Source organism: Artemia franciscana, chromosome 7, assembly GCF_032884065.1.
Source record: "Artemia franciscana chromosome 7, ASM3288406v1, whole genome shotgun sequence".
Taxonomy (NCBI): Eukaryota; Metazoa; Arthropoda; class Branchiopoda; order Anostraca; family Artemiidae; genus Artemia; species Artemia franciscana.
In genome coordinates this window covers 30,930,167-30,953,064 of record NC_088869.1, presented here as the reverse complement: position 1 = coordinate 30,953,064, position 22,898 = coordinate 30,930,167, and the positions used below count along the sequence as shown (strand labels likewise).

Sequence of the window (22,898 nt, the reverse complement as noted above, 5' to 3'; positions counted from 1 at the left end):
ACGACCGGGACAGAGGGAATATAAATAACGACCGGGACACTCAAAGAGAAATTACAGACTGGGATACCGGGACACAAATGACGGCCGGGACACAGGGAATATAAATGACGACCAGGACACAGGTATTTAAGAATATCGTTCAAAGACAAATTTTTAATTGTAAGAAGACCGTTGAAAGAGAAATTTCTAATTGTAAAATGACTGAAGAACCTACAATGGCAACGGTACCACCATCGAAGTAGATAACCAGTGGGTTGTTCCATATTCCCCATTAGTGTGAAACGTCAACCCCAAGTCAAATTCGTGCATTGTTTGGCATCATTTTAACAACTTGCTCTCCATCAGCTCCTACAGAGTTATGGGAAAAATATAAGTCAAAAATGTCCGAAGATATACTCCATCGAAAACAGTTAGAGACGTCAGATATGACTTTTGATTTTACATCAGAAATTTATAACTACACTTTAGTTATTATAGAAGATTTGTGCGTATGTATGGCAAACAAACCTCTTCAGGATTTGGGAATGCCTTCACCTAACCGTATCGCTGCTGTTTCGACATGTGTAGAATTGGATCGTGAAAAAAGTTACAGTACGAATGATCTATTGTCGAATGTACAAAATAACATTTCCAAGTTAACGTCGGAACAAAAAGACATTTATGATACGATAGACTCAATTTCAGGACGTATACAACTACCTGCTGATTTCTGTAATTTAGTGACGTCCAAAAATTAAGTGATTGAAAAAGTATTTCCGAATATTCTAAAAAATTATAAAAATAATAAATGGCTAAGTAAAAGAGCGATTCTCGCACCCAAAAATATAGACGTCCACGAAATCAACAATATTGTTTTGACCAAGATTCGAGACCAGGCAGTCCTTTACAAGTCAGTCGACACAGTTTTGGAACCAAATGAAGCGGTTAATTATCCATCTGAATTTTTAAATTCCATAGATCTTTCAGGGTTTCCACCACACGTGCTACAACTAAAAATAGGCGTACCAATAATACTTTTAAGAAATATCAACCCACCAAAGCTTTGCAATGGCACGCGACTTGCCGTAAAAAAAACAATGGAAAACCTAATAGAGGCCACAATCTTGACAGGGCCTTTTGAGGGTGAGGCTGTTCTTATTCCTCGCATTCCCATGATTCCAACGGATCTGCCTTTTCAATTTAAAAGATTGCAATTCCCAATTCGATTAGCATTTGCAATCACCATTAACAAAGCTCAAGGTCAATCATTAGAAAAATGTGGTATAGATCTTAATACTGATTGTTTTTCCCATGGACAATTGTGTGTTGCATGTTCGAGGGTCGGTAAACCTGACAATCTATTTATATGCAGCGACAATTGGACAGCGAAAAATGTTGTATATTCGCAAGTTTTACGCAGTTAATTTGTATTGTATCTACCTATCTATCTATCTATATAAAAACGAGTTGTGTGTATGCATGTTTGTTTGTTTGTAAAAAGAGCGTTTGCATATGACGTCATTATTAGTGCATACGGCTTTGCATATGCACAGACAATGGGAAAGCCAAGAATGTTGTATATTCGCAATTTTTACGTAGTTTAACTCCTGCAGACGAAATGAATGCTTGCCTGAAAAATTCTAATTTATGGGCACACGTAAAAATATTAAAATTAACTACAAATATGCGTGTCCGATTGCAAAACGATGACTCTGGTCAAACATTTTCAGATCAATTGCTGGCAATTGGAAACGGAAAGCTCCCAGTAGTGGGAAAGCCAAAAATGTTGTATATTCGCAATTTTTACGTAGTTTGAAACACATATATAAATCTATCTATATTCACAGGTGGGACACAGGGACACAACTACAATGGCGCGTAACAAATATGGCACGTAACGACTTACGCGCGCGGGGGGGCTTGGGGGGGCTCGAAGCGCCCCACCAACTAGGTGTTGGGGTGGCGCGAAGCGCCACCCCAACAGCTAGTATATATATATCAGCTAGTATATATATATACTAGTTGTTGGGGTGGCGCTTCACGCCACCCCAACACCTAGTTGGTGGGGCGCTTCGCGCCCCCCCAAGCCCCCACGCGCGCGTAAGTCGTTACGCGCCATTGTAGTTGTGTCATTTCGTTCATTCGTCTGCATTCATTTCGTCTGCAGGAGTTAAACTAAGTAAAAATTGCAAATATACAACATTCTTGGCTTTCCCATTGTCAAACCCATTTTACATTTTCCCATTGACCTACAATTTCCCATTTTACAAACAAACAAACATGCATACATACTACTCGTTTTTATATAGATAGATAGATAGATAGATACAATACAAATTAACTGCGTAAAACTTGCGAATATACAACATTCTTCGCTGTCCAATTGTCGCTGCATATAAATAGATTGTCAGGTTTACCGACCCTCGAGCATGCAACGTACAATTGTCCATAGGAAAAACATATTAAGATCTATACCACATTTTTCTAATGATTGACCTTGAGCTTTGTTAATGGTGATTGCAAATGCTAATCGAATTGGGAATTACAATCTTTTAAATTGAAAAGGCAGATCCGTTGGAATCATGGGAATGCGAGGAATAAGAACAGCCTCACCCTCAAAAGGCCCTGTCAAGATTGTGGCCTCTATTAGGTTTTCCATTGTTTTTTTTTACGGCAAGTCGCGTGCCATTGCAAAGCTTTGGTGGGTTGATATTTCTGAAAAGTATTATTGGTACGCCTATTTTTAGTTGTAGCACGTGTGGTGGAAACCCTGAAAGATCTATGGAATTTAAAAATTCAGATGGATAATTAACCGCTTCATTTGGTTCCAAAACTGTGTCGACTGACTTGTAAAGGACTGCCTGGTCTCGAATCTTGGTCAAAACAATATTGTTGATTTCGTGGACGTCTATATTTTTGGGTGCGAGAATCGCTCTTTCACTTAGCCATTTATTATTTTTATAATTTTTTAGAATATTCGGAAATACTTTTTCAATCAATTCATTTTTGGACGTCACTAAATTACAGAAATCAGCAGGTAGTTGTATACGTCCTGAAATTGAGTCTACTGGGAGCTTTCCGTTTCCAATTGCCAGCAATTGATCTGAAAATGTTTGACCAGAGTCATCGTTTTGCAATCGGACACGCATATTTGTAGTTAATTTTAATATTTTTACGTGTGCCCATAAATTAGAATTTTTCAGGCAAGCATTCATTTCGTCTGCAGGAGTTGATCTAGGTATTATAGGTAATGTTTGCCTGAAATCTCCCGCAAGCAATATTAATGTGCTGCCAAAGTGCATTCAATTCAGAATTTCTATCACTGATGAAGTACAATTGTAAAAATTTATGATTCTCGCCTGAGAATGGTAGAAGGGACCCTGCTCTATGATAAATTTGCCCTTTTACTTTGAAAGTAGACATAAATTGATCTGGATTTTCGATTTGGGCTCCAAACGACGTCATTTGGGAGCATGAGTTGTATTTTCTGATTTGTGACAAAAAACGCTTAGATTCTGACGTAGTTCCAGTAAGGAAAGTCTTCAATGGCTCTGGTGGTGCAGCCAATAGAGGAAGTTTAACTTTTCCTGAGGCGCAACACATTCCCATTGTTTCACCATTGAATTTAAAAGCCTTGCAATAGGGACAAATTTTAGACATTGTCTCGATTTGAACACATCTATTCAAGCTATAATCATCGACTGGGCTGTACCTGAATGCCAGGCGATAACTTTCAGGTTGCTCTGATTCCTCGGCACGCTTTCTTTTCTTACTTTCTCTATCAGCAGCAAGCCTGATTTCTTGCTGTTCTTGTGATTCCTCGACACGCTTTCTTTTCTTACTTTCTCTATCAGCAGCAAGCCTGATTTCTTGCTGTTTTTGTGATTCCTCGGCACGCCTTCTTTTTTCACTTTCTCTTTTAGCAGCAAGTCTGCTTTCGCGTTGCTCTGGTAGCTCCTCGGCACGCTTTCTGTTCTTTCTTTCTCTATCAGCATCAAGCCTGTTTCCTTGCTGTTCTTTTGATTCCTCGGCACGCTTTCTTTTCTGACTTTCTCTATCAGCAGCAAGTTTTTTTGGCATAGACTCTGTGAGCATCTTCATCGGCTTTTGCCATTGTAAGTTCATCAGTCATTTTAAACTTAAAGATTAATAGATTTCTACATGAAAATATATGTCTTAAATATCTTTAATGACGTCACCGTCATAGCAAAAATGACGACAACTAACTTCATGACGTCAGTCGACATAGAAACATGACGTCACCTGACAGACACACAGACAGACAACTTATTTTTATATATATAGATATATATATATATATATATATATATATATATATATATATATATATATATATATATATATATATATATATATATATATATATATATATATATATATCAATTAAATGCCAACTCTTGCTGAAAGATTATCCTATGAAAATTGTTTCTTGTGCACTTTTCTTAGGCCAATCAGTTTCTACATAAATTAAATACTGGTAAGCACTAGCAATTATCTATCAAACAATACGATCTACGCACAGTTCATGTTGATGGCTCCAAAGTCCTATAAAAACAATGAGGTTACCAGCCAATGAACATGAATATATGATGAACACAGGGACTACGAGTGCACTTAGAGAGGCAAGAGCTAGTGAATTGCATTTGGTGGGCAAATGAATCATGAACTATTTAATTAATTCCAATATTTTTAACCGATATTAAGGTGGACATAAAATTAGCATTCACTCCATCCAATTTGTTTTGTGAAACGCAGTTACTGAGGCACCTAATGCAATAGTCTTTCTCACTTCGACAAAAATCCATGCGTGAAAACAACAGGCTATGAGATCTGTTGCTTTGGTGATTGAAAAATTGAGAACCACCGAAAACAATATCAAACTTCTCGTTCCTCATACTATCACCAATCAACGACATATTGCCACAAATTCATGCATCTATACCAACTCTTTATTTATCAACGATGAAATTCCTCCAAAACTTGCTTTGCATTTGTAAAAAGTGCCAGTTCCGTAGGATCATGGAAAAGCTCTCCACAGAACTTTGAAATGTTGGGATTTTCCTCTCTTGTGGGCAAAGTAAAGTGAATCCTACAGAAGTCTGCGCGAATTGGCAATGCAGTCCCTACATCGAGATTCACAACTATTCCAACACGAAATAACTGCTTCAACGTTCTCAAAAACTCATGGTATCACTGTGCTAGACTTTTCGGGCACTGAAGATATGAGTATCATACAAATGAGCATTGTACGCCTAAAATGCACCTTTAACAAACCATTGACAGAGAGCGTTGTACTTACCTCACTAAATTAGTTTGAAACCTACTGGAAAATCACCCCGACAGCAGTGTTCTGCTAGACTTGGCACCATGAACACAAATAAAATAATCAGTGTGTTGAACTTGGATCCATACAGGTCCAATTACAAATCCTATTGTATACTCTGGGATTTCCTTGAACAAAATCCGAAGCATTAAGAATACCAATATCATTTCTAATAGTAGTCCATCAAAAATAAACATAGGTCATTGGCTATATATCTTTAAAACAACAAGTTGTAGATAATTTTCAATCCTCTTGGTCTACCATATGCATTATTCACTCCTGATATCAAGACCTAAATTGAGAGCAAAGTGAAATCTATTATTTGAAACCGAAGGAGGGTATAAGGCTTGTCGAAAACAGCTGTAGCTTTCATGCACTTTTTTATTTGGATTTCCGATGTCATGGCTATACTTAAAATGGATTTCTCAGCATTTATCTGGACAACCCTCGCTAGGATGACTTCGTAGTAAAAAAAATATTTCATATCTGTATAATCTTGATTTCGGTGCCCTAAGAATAAATTGTTCTAATAGTTTTTGTAAGCTTGTTTATTAATAAAAGTGCAAGGATAAACGAATTCTTTTTCGTTTTCATGAAAGATTTTTTACTTAGGTTTCATCTTCTACGCATAGATACTCAACATCGTCTGCAATAACTAGAGACAGCAAATTATTTGGGTTCGCTTGTATTGATCTTGTAGCAAAATGTTAGGGTCAGTTTTGCTAAAGAACAGTGTAACCTCACCTTTATTGCATCTTTTCATAAAGTAAATGATACTTTTTTCGTTCATATTGTAAAATTCACCATTTCAATTTGCTTATTCAGTGCAATATCGCACACCAAATTCACAAATAAAGGGTCACTCTCCGCAACTGCCAAAAAAATCGGTAAGGTTATGATCATAATACCCGTTGTTTTCACAAAGATAACGTAAAAAACTATTTTCTCTTTTTATTCCAGTGATTGAAGCGTACACCTGGTTCTTCCTCCCAAAACAATTTGAAACCAGGACGAAACCATTCTCTTAGAAATAAACTAAAAGCTTTTTCTCCAATCATGCCAGGATAGGTACTTTCCCATTGATCACACTTATCACAGTGACAGTTGGACCATAGAAACCCTCTGGTGTCAGAGTTACAGACTTCTTCAATACAGGAATTAAAATCCTTGATTTGAATTTCTGTGTTACTGTGTTTTATACATGGATTGCGTGATCTACACTTTTCATCATATTCATCTGCAATAGTGTAGTTCTCACAGGCCAACAAGCTAGACAAGATATACAACCATAGTGGACATGTGTACTACAAATTTTTCAATAATGACTCACATACTGCTAATTTCAAAAAAGGTAGCGATCCAAGAAAGAACGTTCTTTTACTTCAAGTACCCACTTAAAATGATCACATTTTGGTTCCCTTAAGAGGAGGAAAACGAGCGACAACAAACTAAAATATCTATCAAAGAAAAAAAATTCTTGGTGTAGAAACTTTATTATTTTCAAAGCATAATTATAAAATAACATCCACATCTCACTCTTTTTCACATATTTATTCAAGTCATCTCCCTGAATATACTTCATAATCGCATTTAATCCATCTTGTAGTCTATGTATATGCATTATATTCACTTTTGATGCAACAAATAACGGTTCATCGAACTTGAACCCGTTCATTGATATCAATTACATAGCAAGCATCTCATCCTTTTCAAGGGTTAGTCGACAACACTTTGCAATTTCTTCTTCAGCATTAGGGAGTATTATTTTCGTTTCACTGCGAACCCCAATATACATTTCGAATAGTGTAAAATGATTTATTTTCAATAGTAAAATATGTCTCTTGAAGAGAAACCATATTCACACTATTAACGCTTTGAACTTTACTTCTCTACTGTTATAAAAATAAAAATAAAATTCCAAATTATTCAGCAAAAAATTGCACCATGACAACTAATATATTGATTTGTAGTATTGCCATAGGGACTTGTATTCATGGGGGCAAAATAAAAGGATTTTAAACTTCCTTAAAAACCTGTTCTACTTCACAGCAACACTTATCGGAAATGCTTAACTTTGAGGGACTAATGTGACTAATGCGAGTACACCCCCATCAGGATATCAGTACTACAAGGAAACCTTAAGGGAGCTAGTAAAACAACCGAGAAAAATGATTAAGCCGTTAAACTACTGAAGAAGAAAAGAGTAGTGGCTATAGGCATGCTTAAAATCATTAAGGCTATACTACTCACGAGGTGAGTATGTTTGATATGATACTTTAATATTTCACAGCATCTTACAATGACCTTCATTATTGTCTTTTTGACACAGACACTTACTATTTGGCCATATTTCTATGTCTATCTAATTGAGATTTCCACCTTTCCTCTTGAATTTTCAAGCATTTACTTGTAATTTAATGCTGAGTTTTTCCCACACCTTTTTTTCTAGAATAACTAAACTAATTTTTTTTTAAATTTCCGCAGTTATCTTAATATTATGTAATAATTTCAAAGTAGCACATTATAAAATATTCTTGGCCAAGGAAAAAAATTTATTCCAACATTCAAATGTATAAGACAGTTCAGTTACTGACCGATATTGATGATTTCCCGGCACCAGGCCATGACATATTGTTTAGCCTTTTCCAATTTTGTAGGAAATACTGAACATTCGACTTTGTAATGTCCACAAGTCTGAAGCCTGTAATATTAATTGCTCCGTATTCTTTGACATTGTGGTCCCACCTTTCATCCATTACCTATAATTGAAAAATTTATCTGCAAATCTAGTAAAAACTGAAACTGAGCATAAGATACAAAAAAACTTTACTTTCAATAACCACAAGCTGCCTTTTTTCAATTTTTGAGGCAAGAAAAAAAAATGCCATAATTGTATTCACAAATGAGTCCTTCACACTAAATGTCCTTTGAGTTTAGAAAATAGATCTCTATTTTGTGTGTAATTCTAGATAGCTCATATAACCAACTGCAAACTAGGAATCAATATATAAATAACAGACACAAAAATAGCAGACACATTATTCTTCAAAAAAAGAAAAGACACTTCATCATTTTAGCTGAAAAAATCACACTCCAGCCTTTTAGTGGGTTCCTGGAGTGGAATTATCGCAATTATTCCCAGACAAAAGCCATTTGCAAATCAAATTTTTCTTGTCTCGGAAATAATTTTAGAGACGATAAAAAAAGCATTTCGCCTCTTTTTGGGCCCCTTTTATTGAGGGCTAGTACCCCCACATAAATGTGTCTGTATATTAGGTTCCTCTTGGCCTAATGACCTCTGGCTTGAAGCTTGAAACTGATTAGGTCTATAAATTTATTGGACCTTTCATCAGTCCCAACAACCATCCCTCCCAATAGAACCTGTGTATTTCTTGGCTGGGAAATGATCCCTGAAAATTGCAAGCAAATTAGAGATCCAACATCAAACAAGCCCAAATTTTGCAACCGGAAAAACATCATACTATTTTTCATTTATATAAATATACGAGCTTTAAATATATTAAATATACTATTTATATAAATATACTAGCACCTAGTTGGTGGGGGCGCTTCGCCCCCCCAAGCTCCCCCGCGCGCGTAAGTTGTTACGCGCCATATTAGTTACACGCCATTGTAGTTGTGTCCCTGTGTCCCACCTGTGAATATAGATATATATATATATATATATATATATATATATATATATATATATATATATATATATATATATATATATATATATATATATATATATATATATATATATATATAAATATATATATATATATATATATATATATATATATATATATATATATATATATATATATGTATGTATGTATATATATATATATATATATATATATATATATATATATATATATATATATATATATATATATATATATATATATATATATATATATATATATATATATATATGTTCTTAACTACGTAAAACTTGCGAATATACAACATTCTTCGATGTTCCATTGTCTGTGCTTATAAATAGATTGTCAGGTTTACCGACTCTTGAACATGCAACATATAATTGTCCATGGTAAAAACAATCCATATTCAGATCTATACCTCATGATTCTAATGATTGCCCTTGAGCATTGTTGATGGTGATTGCTAATCGAACATTCCCTGTGTCGCCGTCGTCATTTATATATCCCCCTGTGCCCCCCAGCGTCCCCGTTGTAGTTGTATCCCTGTGTCCCGGTCGTCATTTATATTTGTCATTGGTCGTCATTTGTGTCCCGGTGTCCCAGTCTGTAATTTCTCTTTGAGTGTCCCGGTCGTCATTTATATTCCCTGTGTCCTGGTGTCCCGGTCGTCATTTGTGTCCCGTTGTCCCGGTCTGTATATACATTCGTTTTTGAATTGGTCTTTTTTTTTAGCTTTTATTTTTTTACTTTTTTTAGTTTTTTTTAGTTATACCTCATGATTCTAATAATTGCCCTTGAGCTTTGTTGGCGGTGATTGCTAATCGAACATTCCATGTGTCCCCGTCGTCATTTACATATCCCCCTGTGCCCCCCGGCGTCCCCGTTGTAGTTGTGTCCCTATGTCCCGGTCGACATTTATATTCCCTGTGTCCCAGTCGTCATTTGTGTCCCGGTGTCCCGGTCTGTATATACATTCGTTTTTGAATTGGTATATGATGAAACAAATTTTTGTGTTTTTCCCCTTTTTTTCTTTTTAGTTTTTTTTTGGTTTTTACCTTTTTTTTGTTTTTTTTTAGTCTTTTTCTTTTTCTTTTTAGTTTTTTTTTTGTAGTTTTTACCTTTTTATTTTTTTATTTTTATTTTTATTTTTTTTAGTTTTGTTTTTTTCCTTTATTTTTCAGTTCTTTTCTTTTTTTTCCATTTTTAGTTTTTTAGTTTTTTAACTTTTTTAGTTTTTTAACTTTTTTATTTTTTTTTATTATTTTTAGTTTTTATTCTTTATAGTTTTTTTGTAGTTTTTACCTTTTTTTTAGTTTTTTTATAGTTTTTTTGGCTTGAATACATTCATTTTTGAATTGGCATATGATGAAATAATTCAGACGTCATATGCGGACAGACAGACAGACAGACATAACACATAAAAAACTTATTTTTATATATACAGATTTTTTAGTTTTGTCTTTCTCCTTTATTTTTCAGTTTTTTTCCTTTTTTATTTGTTTTTTTTAGTTTTTTTAGTTTTTTAGCTTTTTTAGGTTTTTTATTAGTTTTTAGTTTTTTTTTCTTTTTAGTTTTTTTTTTTGTAGTTTTTACCTTTTTTTTAGTTTGTTTTGGCTTGAATACATTCGTTTTTGAATTGGTATATGATGAAATAATTCAGACGTCATATGCGGACAGACAGACAGACAGACATAACGCACAAACAACTTATTTATATACTAGCTGTTGAGGTGGCGCTTCGCGCCACCCCAACACCTAGTTGGTGGGGCGCTTCGCCCCCCCAAGCCTCCCCGCGCGCGTAAGTCGTTACGCGCCATATTAGTTACGTGCCATTGTAGTTGTGTCCCTGTCTCCCACCTGTGAATATAGATAGATTTATATATGTGTTTCAAACTACGTAAATATTGCGAATATACAACATTCTTGGCTTTCCCATTGTCTGTGCATATACAAAGCCGTATGTACTAATAATGACGTCATATGCAAACGCTCTTTTTACAAACAAACAAACATGCATACACACAACTCGTTTTTATATAGATAGATAGATAGATAGATGCAATACAAATTAACTGCGTAAAACTTGCGAATATACAACATTCTTCGCTGTCCAATTGTCGCTGCATATAAATAGATTGTCAGGTTTACCGACCCTCGAACATGCAACGTACAATTGTCCATGGGAAAAACAATCAGTATTAAGATCTATACCACATTTTCTAATGATTGACCTTGAGCTTTGTTAATGGTGATCGCAAATGCTAATCGGATTGGGAATTGCAATCTTTTAAATTGAAAAGGCAGATCCGTTGGAATCATGGGAATGCGAGGAATAAGAACAGCCTCACCCTCAAAAGGCCCTGTCAAGATTGTGGCCTCTATTAGGTTTTCCATTGTTTTTTTTACGGCAAGTCGAGTGCCATTGCAAAGCTTTTGTGGGTTTATATTTCTTAAAAGTATTATTGGTACGCCTATTTTTAGTTGTAGCACGTGTGGTGGAAACCCTGAAAGATCTATGGAATTTAAAAATTCAGATGGATAATTAACCGCTACATTTGGTTCCAAAACTGTGTCGACTGACTTGTAAAGGACTGCCTGGTCTCGAATCTTGGTCAAAACAATATTGTTGATTTCGTGGACGTCTATATTTTTGGGTGCAAGAATCGCTCTTTCACTTAGCCATTTATTATTTTTATAATTTTTTAGAATATTCGGAAATACTTTTTCAATCAATTCATTTTTGGACGTCACTAAATTACAGAAATCAGCAGGTAGTTGTATACGTCCTGAAATTGAGTCTACTGGGAGCTTTCCGTTTCCAATTGCCAGCAATTGATCTGAAAATGTTTGACCAGAGTCATCGTTTTGCAATCGGACTCGCATATTTGTAGTTAATTTTAATATTTTTACGTGTGCCCATAAATTAGAATTTTTCAGGCAAGCATTCATTTCGTCTGCAGGAGTTGATCTAGGTATTATAGGTAATGTTTGCCTGAAATCTCCCGCAAGCAATATTAATGTGCTGCCAAAGGGTTTCGACTTCCCTCTCAAATCTTTCAAGCATTGATCCAGAGCCTCGAGCGATTTTTTGTGTGCCATTGTGCACTCATCCCAAATAATAAGTTTGCATTGCTGCAATACTTATCATTAATATCATGTAACCCCTTATCGACATTTTTATCAGGTATTTCAGCGGAAATCACATCATCAATTTCGTTCGAAGTAATTTTTTTATGTAGCCAGATTAGTATATGTGCGTGTGGCAAACCTCGTTTTTGCCATTCCACTGAGTACATCCAGCATCGCACTGACCCAAACACTTCAAGTTTTACTATGTAGTTTATCAGTGATTTCAACTTTTGCCGGAAGACACGGGCCGTAATGTCATGCCTATGAACCGCCGATTGTCCTTGAAGTAAACGCTGCAGTATCTCGTCCCAAGATTGATTACATGTAAATGTAATAAATAAATCTGGACGACCATAGAGACGAATATACGCAATAGCATCTTGAGCATATTCATCCATATGACGGGGACTGCCAGCATATGACGAAGGTAAAATTGTTAATCTTCCAACGTTTGTGGTATTACCGTCATTTATAACTGCATCTCGCAAATGAATGTATTGTTCAGAGCGGAGCTTGGTCTGATTCAGGCGGATATATAGCAAACGTTCTGATTCAATTTTAGCATACATATCAACGACAAATTGGTGAAACAATTCACGGCATTTTAAAATATAATTTTCTTCATCCTGCCGAATCATTAGTCTATAGGAATAATAATGCATTGCACTGCATTTCTTATTCATTTCTTTGTTAGTGGCTGGATTCATCAATTTAATATTAAAGTGATAGCCGTCGGCTCCATCCCAAAAAAAATGATAGGATATTGTAGGGCATCGTAGCATCGATGAGTTTCAGTAATTCTTAACAACTGAGCGTTTCGCTTATGAAGAATAATATCTCGAGGTAAAAACTGATCACCGACCATAACGATTGCCACTTCGTCGATAGTTGCAGCATTGTATCTACGCACATGTTGGCCAGGAGGCGTTTTGTCAGCGGAAATAACAATTTTATGCGTATCAGTAGGCATCAAATCGATGGCTGCTTTGAACAGACGCACTAAATTATTATTTTCGTGGAAAAGATGTTGCAATTGGGAAACGATTGTCCTTTCAACGTTGGGAGAAATTTCGCAACGTGCATTCAATTCAGAATTTCTATCACTGATGAAGTACAATTGTAAAAATTTATGATTTTCGCCTGAGAATGGTAGAAGGGACCCTGCTCTATGATAAATTTGCCCTTTTACTTTGAAAGTAGACATAAATTGATCTGGATTTTCGATTTGGGCTCCAAACGACGTCATTTGGAAACATGAGTTGTATTTTCTGATTTGTGACAAAAAACGCTTAGATTCTGACGTAGTTCAAGTAAGGAAAGTCTTCAATGGCTCTGGTGGTGCAGCCAATAGAGGAAATTTAACTTTTCCTTAGGCGCAACACATTCCCATTGTTTTACCATTGAATTTCAAGGCCTTGCAATAGGGACAAATTTTAGACATTGTCCCGATTTGAACACATCTACTCAAGCTATAATCATCGACTGGGTTGTACCTGAATGCCAGGCGATAACTTTCAGGTTGCTCTGATTCCTCGGCACGCTTTCTTTTCTTACTTTCTCTATCAGCAGCAAGCCTGATTTCTTGCTGTTCTTGTGATTCCTCGGCACGCTTTCTTTTCTTACTTTCTCTATCAGCAGCAAGCCTGATTTCTTGCTGCTCTTGTAATTCCTCGGCACGCCTTCTTTTTTCACTTTCTCTTTTAGCAGCAAGTCTGCTTCCGCGTTGCTCTGGTAGTTCCTCGGAACGCTTTTTGTTCTTTCTTTCTCTATCAGCCTCAAGCCTGTTTCCTTGCTGTTTTTTTGATTCCTCGGCACGCTTTCTGTTCTTTCTTTCTCTATCAGCCTCAAGCCTGTTTCCTTGCTGTTCTTTTGATTCCTCGGAACGCTTTCTGTTCTTTCTTTCTCTATCAGCCTCAAGCCTGTTTCCTTGCTGTTCTTTTGATTCCTCGGCACGCTTTCTTTTCTGACTTTCTCTATCAGCAGCAAGTTTTTTGGCATAGACTCTTTGAGCATCTTCATCGGCTTTTGCCATTGTAAGTTCATCAGTCATTTTAAACTTAAACATTAATAGATTTCTACGTGAACATATGTCTTAAATATCTTGAATGACGTCACCGTCGTAGCAAAAATGACGACAACTAACTTGATGACGTCAGTCAACACAGAAACATGACGTCACCTGACAGACAGACAGACACACAGACAGACAACTTATTTTTATATATATAGATATATAGATACACTAGCTGTTGGGGTGGCGCTTCGCGCCACCCCAACACCTACTTGATGGGGGCGCTTCGCGCCCTCCCCAAGACCCCCGCAGGCGTAAGTCGTTACGCGCCATATTTATATATTTATTATATTATATATTTATATAATAATATATATTTATATATTTATCTATATATATAAAAATAAGTTGTCTGTCTGTGTGTCTGTCTGTCAGGTGACGTCATGTTTCTGTGTCGACTGACGTCATGAAGTTAGTTGTCGTCATTTTTGCTATGACGGTGACGTCATTAAAGATATTTAAGACATATATGTTCACGTAGAAATCTATTAATGTTTAAGTTTAAAATGACTGATGAACTTACAATGGCAAAAGCCGATGAAGATGCTCTAAGAGTCTATGCCAAAAAACTTGCTGATGATAGAGAAAGTCAGAAAAGAAAGCGTGCCAAGGAATCAAAAGAACAGCAAGGAAACAGGCTTGAGGCTAAAGAACGCAAAACCGCGCAGTTAGATGAAGATCCACCTGGACAGCGAGAGTCAAAACATATCAAAACTGAAAATGATAGCGATGATGATTGGGTTTGGGATTTTGACTTGGATAAGGTCATCAATGCCTACCAGATTTTAGTTAAAAAAACAAAGGTTCTGCGATATGTATTTCATAGTGAATCTGAAAAATAAAAAAGAAAAAGAAAACTGAAAAAAGAAAAAATGTAAAAAACTAAAAAATACTAAAAAGAAAAAACACTCAAAGAGAAATTACAAACCGGGACACAAATGACGACCGGGACAGAGGGAATATAAATAACGAACGGGACACTCAAAGAGAAATTACAGACTGGGATACCGGGACACAAATGACGACCGGGACACAGGGAATATAAATGACGACCAGGACACAGGTATTTAAGAATATCGTTCAAAGACAAATTTTTAATTGTAAGAAGACCGTTGAAAGAGAAATTTCTAATTGTAAAATGACTGAAGAACCTACAATGGCAACGGTACCACCATCGAAGTAGATAACCAGTGGGTTGTTCCATATTCCCCATTATTATCAAAAACATTTAATGCACACATAAACGTTGAATACTGTAACTCCGTAAAGGCAATCAAATACATGATATGTAAATACGTCAACAAAGGCAGTGACATGGCAGTTTTTGGCTTGCAGCCCGAAATCAAAGATTTCGACGAAATCGTAAAATATCAGGCTGGAAGATACATAAGCAGTAATGAAGCTGTTTGGCGAATTCTTTCATTTCCGATACATGAACGTAGTCCAGCTGTTGTTCACTTAGCGGTACATTTACAGAATGGTCAACGTGTTTATTTCTCGGAAACCAACGTGCAACAAAGAGCCCTGAATCCACCGGATACAAAATTAACAGCTTTTTTTCCCTTTGCAAAAATGATTCTTTTGCAAAAAAACTGCTGTATACTGAAGTGCCTTCGTATTACACGTGGAATACTAAAAATAAAGTATTTGAACGTCGAAAACAGGGTAAGTCAGTCGACGGCCAACCTACCATCTTCAAAGATACCACGATAGAAAGACTCTACACCATTCACCCCAATCAACATGAATGCTTCTTTCTACACCTGCTTTTGGTGAATGTACCCGGTCCGACATCCTTTGAGTATTTGAGAACTGTAAACGGTACTATACATGACACTTACCGTAGTGCATGCCAATCTCTGAATTTATTGTAGAATGACCAACACTGGGATAACTGCATCAATCACGCGTGCGAAACGTCAACCCCAAGTCAAATTCATACATTGTTTGGCATCATTTTAACAACTTGCTCTCCATCAGCTCCTACAGAGTTATGGGAAAAATATAAGTCAAAAATGTCCGAAGATATACTCCATCGAAAACCGTTAGAGACGTCAGATATGACTTTTGATTTTACATCAGAAATTTATAACTACACTTTAGTTATTATAGAAGATTTGTGCGTACGTATGGCAAACAAACCTCTTCAGGATTTGGGAATGCCTTCACCTAACCGTATCGCTGCTGTTTCGACATGTGTAGAATTGGATCGTGAACAAAGTTACAGTACGAGTGATCTATTGTCGTATACACAAAATAACATTTCCAAGTTAACGTTGCAACAAAAAGACATTTATGATACGATAGACTCAATTTCAGGACGTATACAACTACCTGCTGATTTCTGTAATTAAGTGACGTCCAAAAATGAATTGATTGAAAAAGTATTTTCAAATATTCTAAAAAATTATAAAAATAATAAATGGCTAAGGGAAAGAGCGATTCTCGCACCCAAAAATATAGACGTCCACGAAATCAACAATATTATTTTGACCAAGATTCGAGACCAGGCAGTCCTTTACAAGTCAGTCGACACAGTTTTGGAACCAAATGAAGCGGTTAATTATCCATCTGAATTTTTAAATTCCATAGATCTTTCAGGGTTTCCACCACACGTGCTACAACTAAAAATAGGCGTACCAATAATACTTTTAAGAAATATCAACCCACCAAAGCTTTGCAATGGCACGCGACTTGCCGTAAAAAAAAACAATGAAAAACCTAATAGAGGCCACAATCTTGACAGGGCCTTTTGAGGGTGAGGCTGTTCTAATTCCTCGCATTCCCATGATTCCAACGGATCTGCCTTTTCAATTTAAAAGATTGCAATTCCCAATTCGATTAGCATTTGCAATCACCATTAACAAAGCTCAAGGTCAATCATTAGAAAAATGTGGTATAGATCTTAATACTGATTGTTTTTCCCATGGACAATTGTACGTTGCATGTTCGAGGGTCGGTAAACCTGACAATCTATTTATATGCAGCGACAATTGGACAGCGAAGAATGTTGTATATTCGCAAGTTTTACGCAGTTAATTTGTATTGTATCTATCTATCTATCTATCTATATAAAAACGAGTTGTGTGTATGCATGTTTGTTTGTTTGTAAAAAGAGCGTTTGCATATGACGTCATTATTAGTACATACGGCTTTGTATATGCACAGACAATGGGAAAGCCAAGAATGTTGTATATTCGCAATTTTTACGTAGTTTAACTCCTGCAGACGAAATGAATGCTTGCCTGAAAAATTCTAATTTATGGGCACACGTAAAAATATTAAAATTAACTACAAATATGTGTGTCCGATTGCAAAACGATGACTCTGGTCAAACATTTTCAGATCAATTGCTAGCAATTGGAAACGGAAAGCACCCAGTAGTGGGAAAGCCAAAAATGTTGTATATTCGCAATTTTTACGTAGTTTGAAACACATATATAAATCTATCTATATTCACAGGTGGGACACAGGGACACAACTACAATGGCACGTAACTAATATGGCGCGTAACGACTTATGCGCGTGGGGGGCTTGGGGGGCACGAAGCGCCCCACCAACTAGGTGTTGGGGTGGCGCGAAGCGCCACCGCAACAGCTAGTATATTATATATTTATATATATTATATATATTTATATATTCCCCTGTGCCCCCCGGCGTCCCCGTTGTAGTTGTGTCCCTGTGTCCCGGTCGTTATTTATATTCCCTGTGTCCCGGTCGTCATTTGTGTCCCGGTGTCCCAGTCTGTACTGTCTCTTTGAGTGTCCCGGTCGTCATTTATATTCCCTGTCTCCCGGTGTCCCGGTCGTCATTTGTGTCCCGGTGTCCCGGTCTGTATATACATTCGTTTTTGAATTGGTCTTTTTGTTAGTTTTTAGTTTTTTACCATTTTTTAGTTTTTTTAGTTATACCTCATGATTCTAATGATTGCCCTTGAGCTTTGTTGATGGTGATTGCTAATCGAACATTCCCTGCTTCCCCGTCGCCATTTATATATCCCCCTGTGCACCCCGGCGTCCCCGTTGTAGTTGTGTCCCTGTCTCCCAGTCGTCATTTATATTCCCTGTGTCCCGGTCGTCATTTGTGTCCCGGTGTCTCGGTCTGTATATATATTATTTTTGAATTGGCATATGATGAAATAAATTTTTATGTTTTTCCACTTTTTCTTTTTAGTTTTTTTTTGTTTTTACCTTTTTTTTAGTTTTTTTAGTTTTTTTCTTTTTTCTTTTTAGTTTTTCTTTGGAGTTTTTACCTTTTTAGTTTTTTTGTTTTTATTTTTATTTTTTTTAGTTTTGTTCTTCTCCTTTATTTTTCAGTTTTTTTCCTTTTTTATTTTTTCCTCGGCACGCTTTCTTTTCTTACTTTCTCTATCAGCCGCAAGTTTTTTGGCATAGAATCTTTGAGCAGCTTCCTCGGCTGTTGCCATTGTAGGTTCTTCAGTCATTTCACAATTAAACATTTTTCCGTCCACGATCTTCTTATAATTAAAAATTTGTCTTTTGAGCAGCTTCCTCGGCTGTTGCCATTGTAGGTTCTTCAGTCATTTTACAATTAAACATTTTTCCTTCCACGATCTTCTTACAATTAAAAATTTGTCTTTGAACGATTTTCTTAAATACCTTTAATGACGTCATCGTCATAACAAACATAACGACAACTAACTTCATGACGTCATGACGACATGATGACATGACGTCACTCGACAGACCCACGGACAACTTATTTATATATATATATATATATATATATATATATATATATATATTCCCTGTGTCCCGGTCGTCATTTGTATCCCGGTGTCCCAGTCTGTATGTACATTCGTTTTTTAGTTTTGTTTTTCTCCTTTATTTTTTTCCTTTTTTTTCTTTTTTAGTTTATTTAGATTTTTAGATTTTTTAGTTTTTTTATTAGTTTTTAGTTTTTTTTTTCTTTTTAGTTTTTTTGTAGTTTTTACCTTCTTTTTAGTTTTGTTAGTTTTTTTTTTTACTTATGTCCTGGTCGTCATTTATACTCCCTGTGTCCCGGTGCTTTGTTGATTGCTAATCGAACATTCCTTTTGTCCTGGTCGCTTTCTCTTTGAGTGTCGTCATTTATTTTTTTCTTTTTTAGTTCTTTTAGTTTTTACCTTTTTTAGTTTTTTAGATGAAAATTTTTTTTAGTTTTTTCCTTTTTTTCTTTTTAGTTTTTTATTGGTTTTTACCTTTATTTTAGCTTATTTTTCAGTTTTTTCCTTTTTTTTAGTTTTTTTTATTTTTTATTTTTTTTAGTTTTTTACCTTTTTTTAGTTTTTTTAGTTTTTTTAGTTTTTTAGCTTTTTTACTTTTTTTATTAGTTTTTAGTTTTTTTTGTAGTTTTTGCCTTTTTTTAGTTTTTTCAGTTTTTTTTAGTTTTTTATTGGTTTTTACCTTTATTTTAGCTTATTTTTCAGTTTTTTCCTTTTTTTTAGTTTTTTTAGTTTTTTACCTTTTTTAGTTTTTTAGCTTTTTTATTTTTTTTATTAGTTTTTAGTTTTTTTTGTAGTTTTTGCCTTTTTTTAGTTTTTTTAGTTTTTTAGCTTTTTTATTTTTTTGCAGTTTTTACCTTCTTTTTAGTTTTGTTAGTTTTTTGATTGCTAATCGAACATTCCTTTTGTCCTGGTCGCTTTCTCTTTGAGTGTCGTCATTTATTTTTTTCTTTTTTAGTTCTTTTAGTTTTTACCTTTTTTAGTTTTTTAGATGAAATTTTTTTTTAGTTTTTTCCTTTTTTTCTTTTTAGTTTTTTATTGGTTTTTACCTTTATTTTAGCTTATTTTTCAGTTTTTTCCTTTTTTTAGTTTTTTTTTATTTTTTATTTTTTTTAGTTTTTTACCTTTTTTTAGTTTTTTTAGGTTTTTAGCTTTTTTACTTTTTTTATTAGTTTTTAGTTTTTTTTGTAGTTTTTGCCTTTTTTTAGTTTTTCAGTTTTTTTTTTAGTTTTTTATTGGTTTTTACCTTTATTTTAGCTTATTTTTCAGTTTTTTCCTTTTTTTTAGTTTTTTTTAGTTTTTTACCTTTTTTTAGTTTTTTTAGTTTTTTTAGTTTTTTAGCTTTTTTATTATTTTTTATTAGTTTTTAGTTTTTTTTGTAGTTTTTGCCTTTTTTTAGTTTTTTTAGTTTTTTAGCTTTTTTATTAGTTTTTAGTTTTTTTTGTAGTTTTTGCCTTTTTTTAGTTTTTTTAGTTTTTTAGCTTTTTTATTTTTTTTAGTAGTTTTTAGTTTTTTTTTGTAGTTTTTGCCTTTTTTTAGTTTTTTCAGTTTTGACGTCACCTGATCCAGTTTTTTCAGGTGACGTCACCTGATCCATCCACAGATCCACACACAGACAACTTATTTTTATATATATAGATTTGTAATCAATAAGAAATTTCTAAAATTTATGAGCCTTGACCCAGTAGGTCAATTCCGTTTTTTAGAGTCCCAGTTGCTATTGAGCGAGCCGAGTCACTCCTTATTTACAGTTCGTTACCACGAACTGTTTTTTTTCTACTACAAATGGCTTTTGATAGGCCTACTCGAGCAATAATTATATGCAATCAGCTTAACGGCGTGGTATGCCGGCAAGACATAAATGTCCTTTTTGTTTTGAAAACGGGTTCATAATCTATTCTGATAACTTGCACAATGAGAATTTCTGGCCTAAAAAAGAGATCTAGAGAGGTCACCAATTTGGAAAAATTCGTTTTAAACCTTAATTTTTGAATAATTTTTTTCTTGTTAATGACGTCATAATCGTATGGATTTAAAGAACAGAAGCACATGATAGTACTGCAATGACATCGTGCACACTTAATAGCTTCTTTTATCAAGTGAAAAACTGATGAATATCTTGTTGAAAATAACTTTTAATAACTCAGATAGAACATTAATTTCGTTCATACTAATCCCCCTCTCCAATGCAATTCTATTTCGTTGCAAATATCTACTTGGAAATACAAAACAAATTGCAGTCTTCTTTTTCCAGGGGATAATAATTATTTTTATGTGGAGAGCATATTTGAAATTGAACTGAAAATGCTTGAATACAAACCTGCGTTAGGATAGTGAGACATGATTAGAATATTGGAAGCTACAGCGATGACAGTGGTCAAATATGGTCTTGAAGCATGGGCGCTCAAAAAAACAGAGGAATATTTGCTAGACGTTTTTCAGAAAAATTGCCTACGGATTGTTTGGGTACGCGACTGACTAACCGAATTTCAAACAGTAAATTGTACAAAGAGTGTGGAAGGAGGAAGAGCGCGCGTAGCTGTGTTAGCCTCAGGTGGTTTAGTGCTGCAGTGAGTTGTTAGTAGTAGTAGCAGAAGATAAGACAGTTACACCTTCAACGTTTTTTGACGTGAATCAAAATTTATGTGGGAAATACTGAAGACAAAAAGTTAGAAAAAGTTATTTGGAATTGGACATTAGAACTTAACTGAAAGTAGCAAACACTTAATTTAAATGTATAACAGCTACATCATAGGAACAACTTAAGGTATTGAGTTAAAACTTTCCGTACATATTGAGGGGGATGTGGACCAACGAAAAAGGTACTACACGCTAAACATTACTGATACTACTATTACAAATTGGAAGGCTAAGTGCATTAAATGAAAAACTTCCGGGATTTGTTGAGCGGTATGTTGAATTATATTCAACCACGCTATGATTATGCAGCTGTTAAAAAGCCGTATCCGGTATATCTCAAGAATGGCTTAGAACATTAGGTTGAATATTTCAGGGTATTCTGAGGGGTATGTTAAACTAATAAAAATGAAATCAAAACACACTATATGCATGCAGGTTATCAAAAGAGTGTCTCAGCAATATCTCAGAAACGGGCTTAAAGTATTAAGTAGAAAATATTAGGGACTAAGGATGGGATATTCAACTATACCAAACAGGCACAATGTCAGTGCTATGGTTGCATACTACTAATAGGCCAACTACAGCTGCTATTAGTAATGCTATCCCTATTGTTCGTACTATTGGTTCTGTTGCAATGACTATTACCACTAATAATGCTAAGAGTATTAGTAAAACTTTCAGGGAGCGCTGAGGGAAATGTTGAACTGACTAAGGAAACATGCGGGTTATTAAAACTGTGGATTAGCGTCATCCTAGCAACACCTCAGTGTACGCTGAAACTCCCAGGGCTACCAGCATTAACATCACGTTTATACCTATCAAACAGTTCGTGGTAACGAACTGTAGTAAGGAGCGACCCGGCTCAATAGTAACCAAAACTCTAAAGAATTGAATTTTGATATCAATAGCTACATCAAAAGAATTGCATTTTAATGCTGATTTTAAATATATAAGTTTCATCAAGTTTAGTCCAACCCATCAAAAGTTACGAGCCTGAGAAAATTTGCCTTATTTATGAAAATAGGGGGAAACACCCCCTAAAAGTCGTAGGATCTTAACGAAAATGACACCATCAGATTCAGCGTATCAGAGAACCCTACTGTAGAAGTTTCAAGCTCCTATCTACAAAAATGTGGAATTTTGTATTTTTTGCCAGAAGACAAATCACGGGTGCGTGTTTGTTTTTTGTTTTTTTTTCCCAGGGGTCATCGTATCGACCAAGTGGTCCTAGAATGTCGCAAGAGGGCTCATTCTAACGGAAATGAAAAGTTCTAGTGCCCTTTTTAAGTGACCAAAAAATTTGGAGGGCATCTAGGCCCCCTCCCACGCTCATTTTTTCCC

General features: G+C 35.1%; 1 protein-coding gene across 1 annotated transcript in view; it reads right to left on the bottom strand.

Moving 5' to 3' along the window:
- LOC136029666 (glutamate receptor 1-like) overlaps window positions 1–22,898 on the bottom strand; it is a 155,664-nt gene that overhangs the window by 53,928 nt on the left and 78,838 nt on the right. The window contains exon 7 of the mRNA XM_065708170.1: window positions 7,918–8,082. Within this exon, the coding sequence (XP_065564242.1) occupies window positions 7,918–8,082 (165 nt within the window). The remainder of the gene's footprint in view (window positions 1–7,917; window positions 8,083–22,898) is intronic.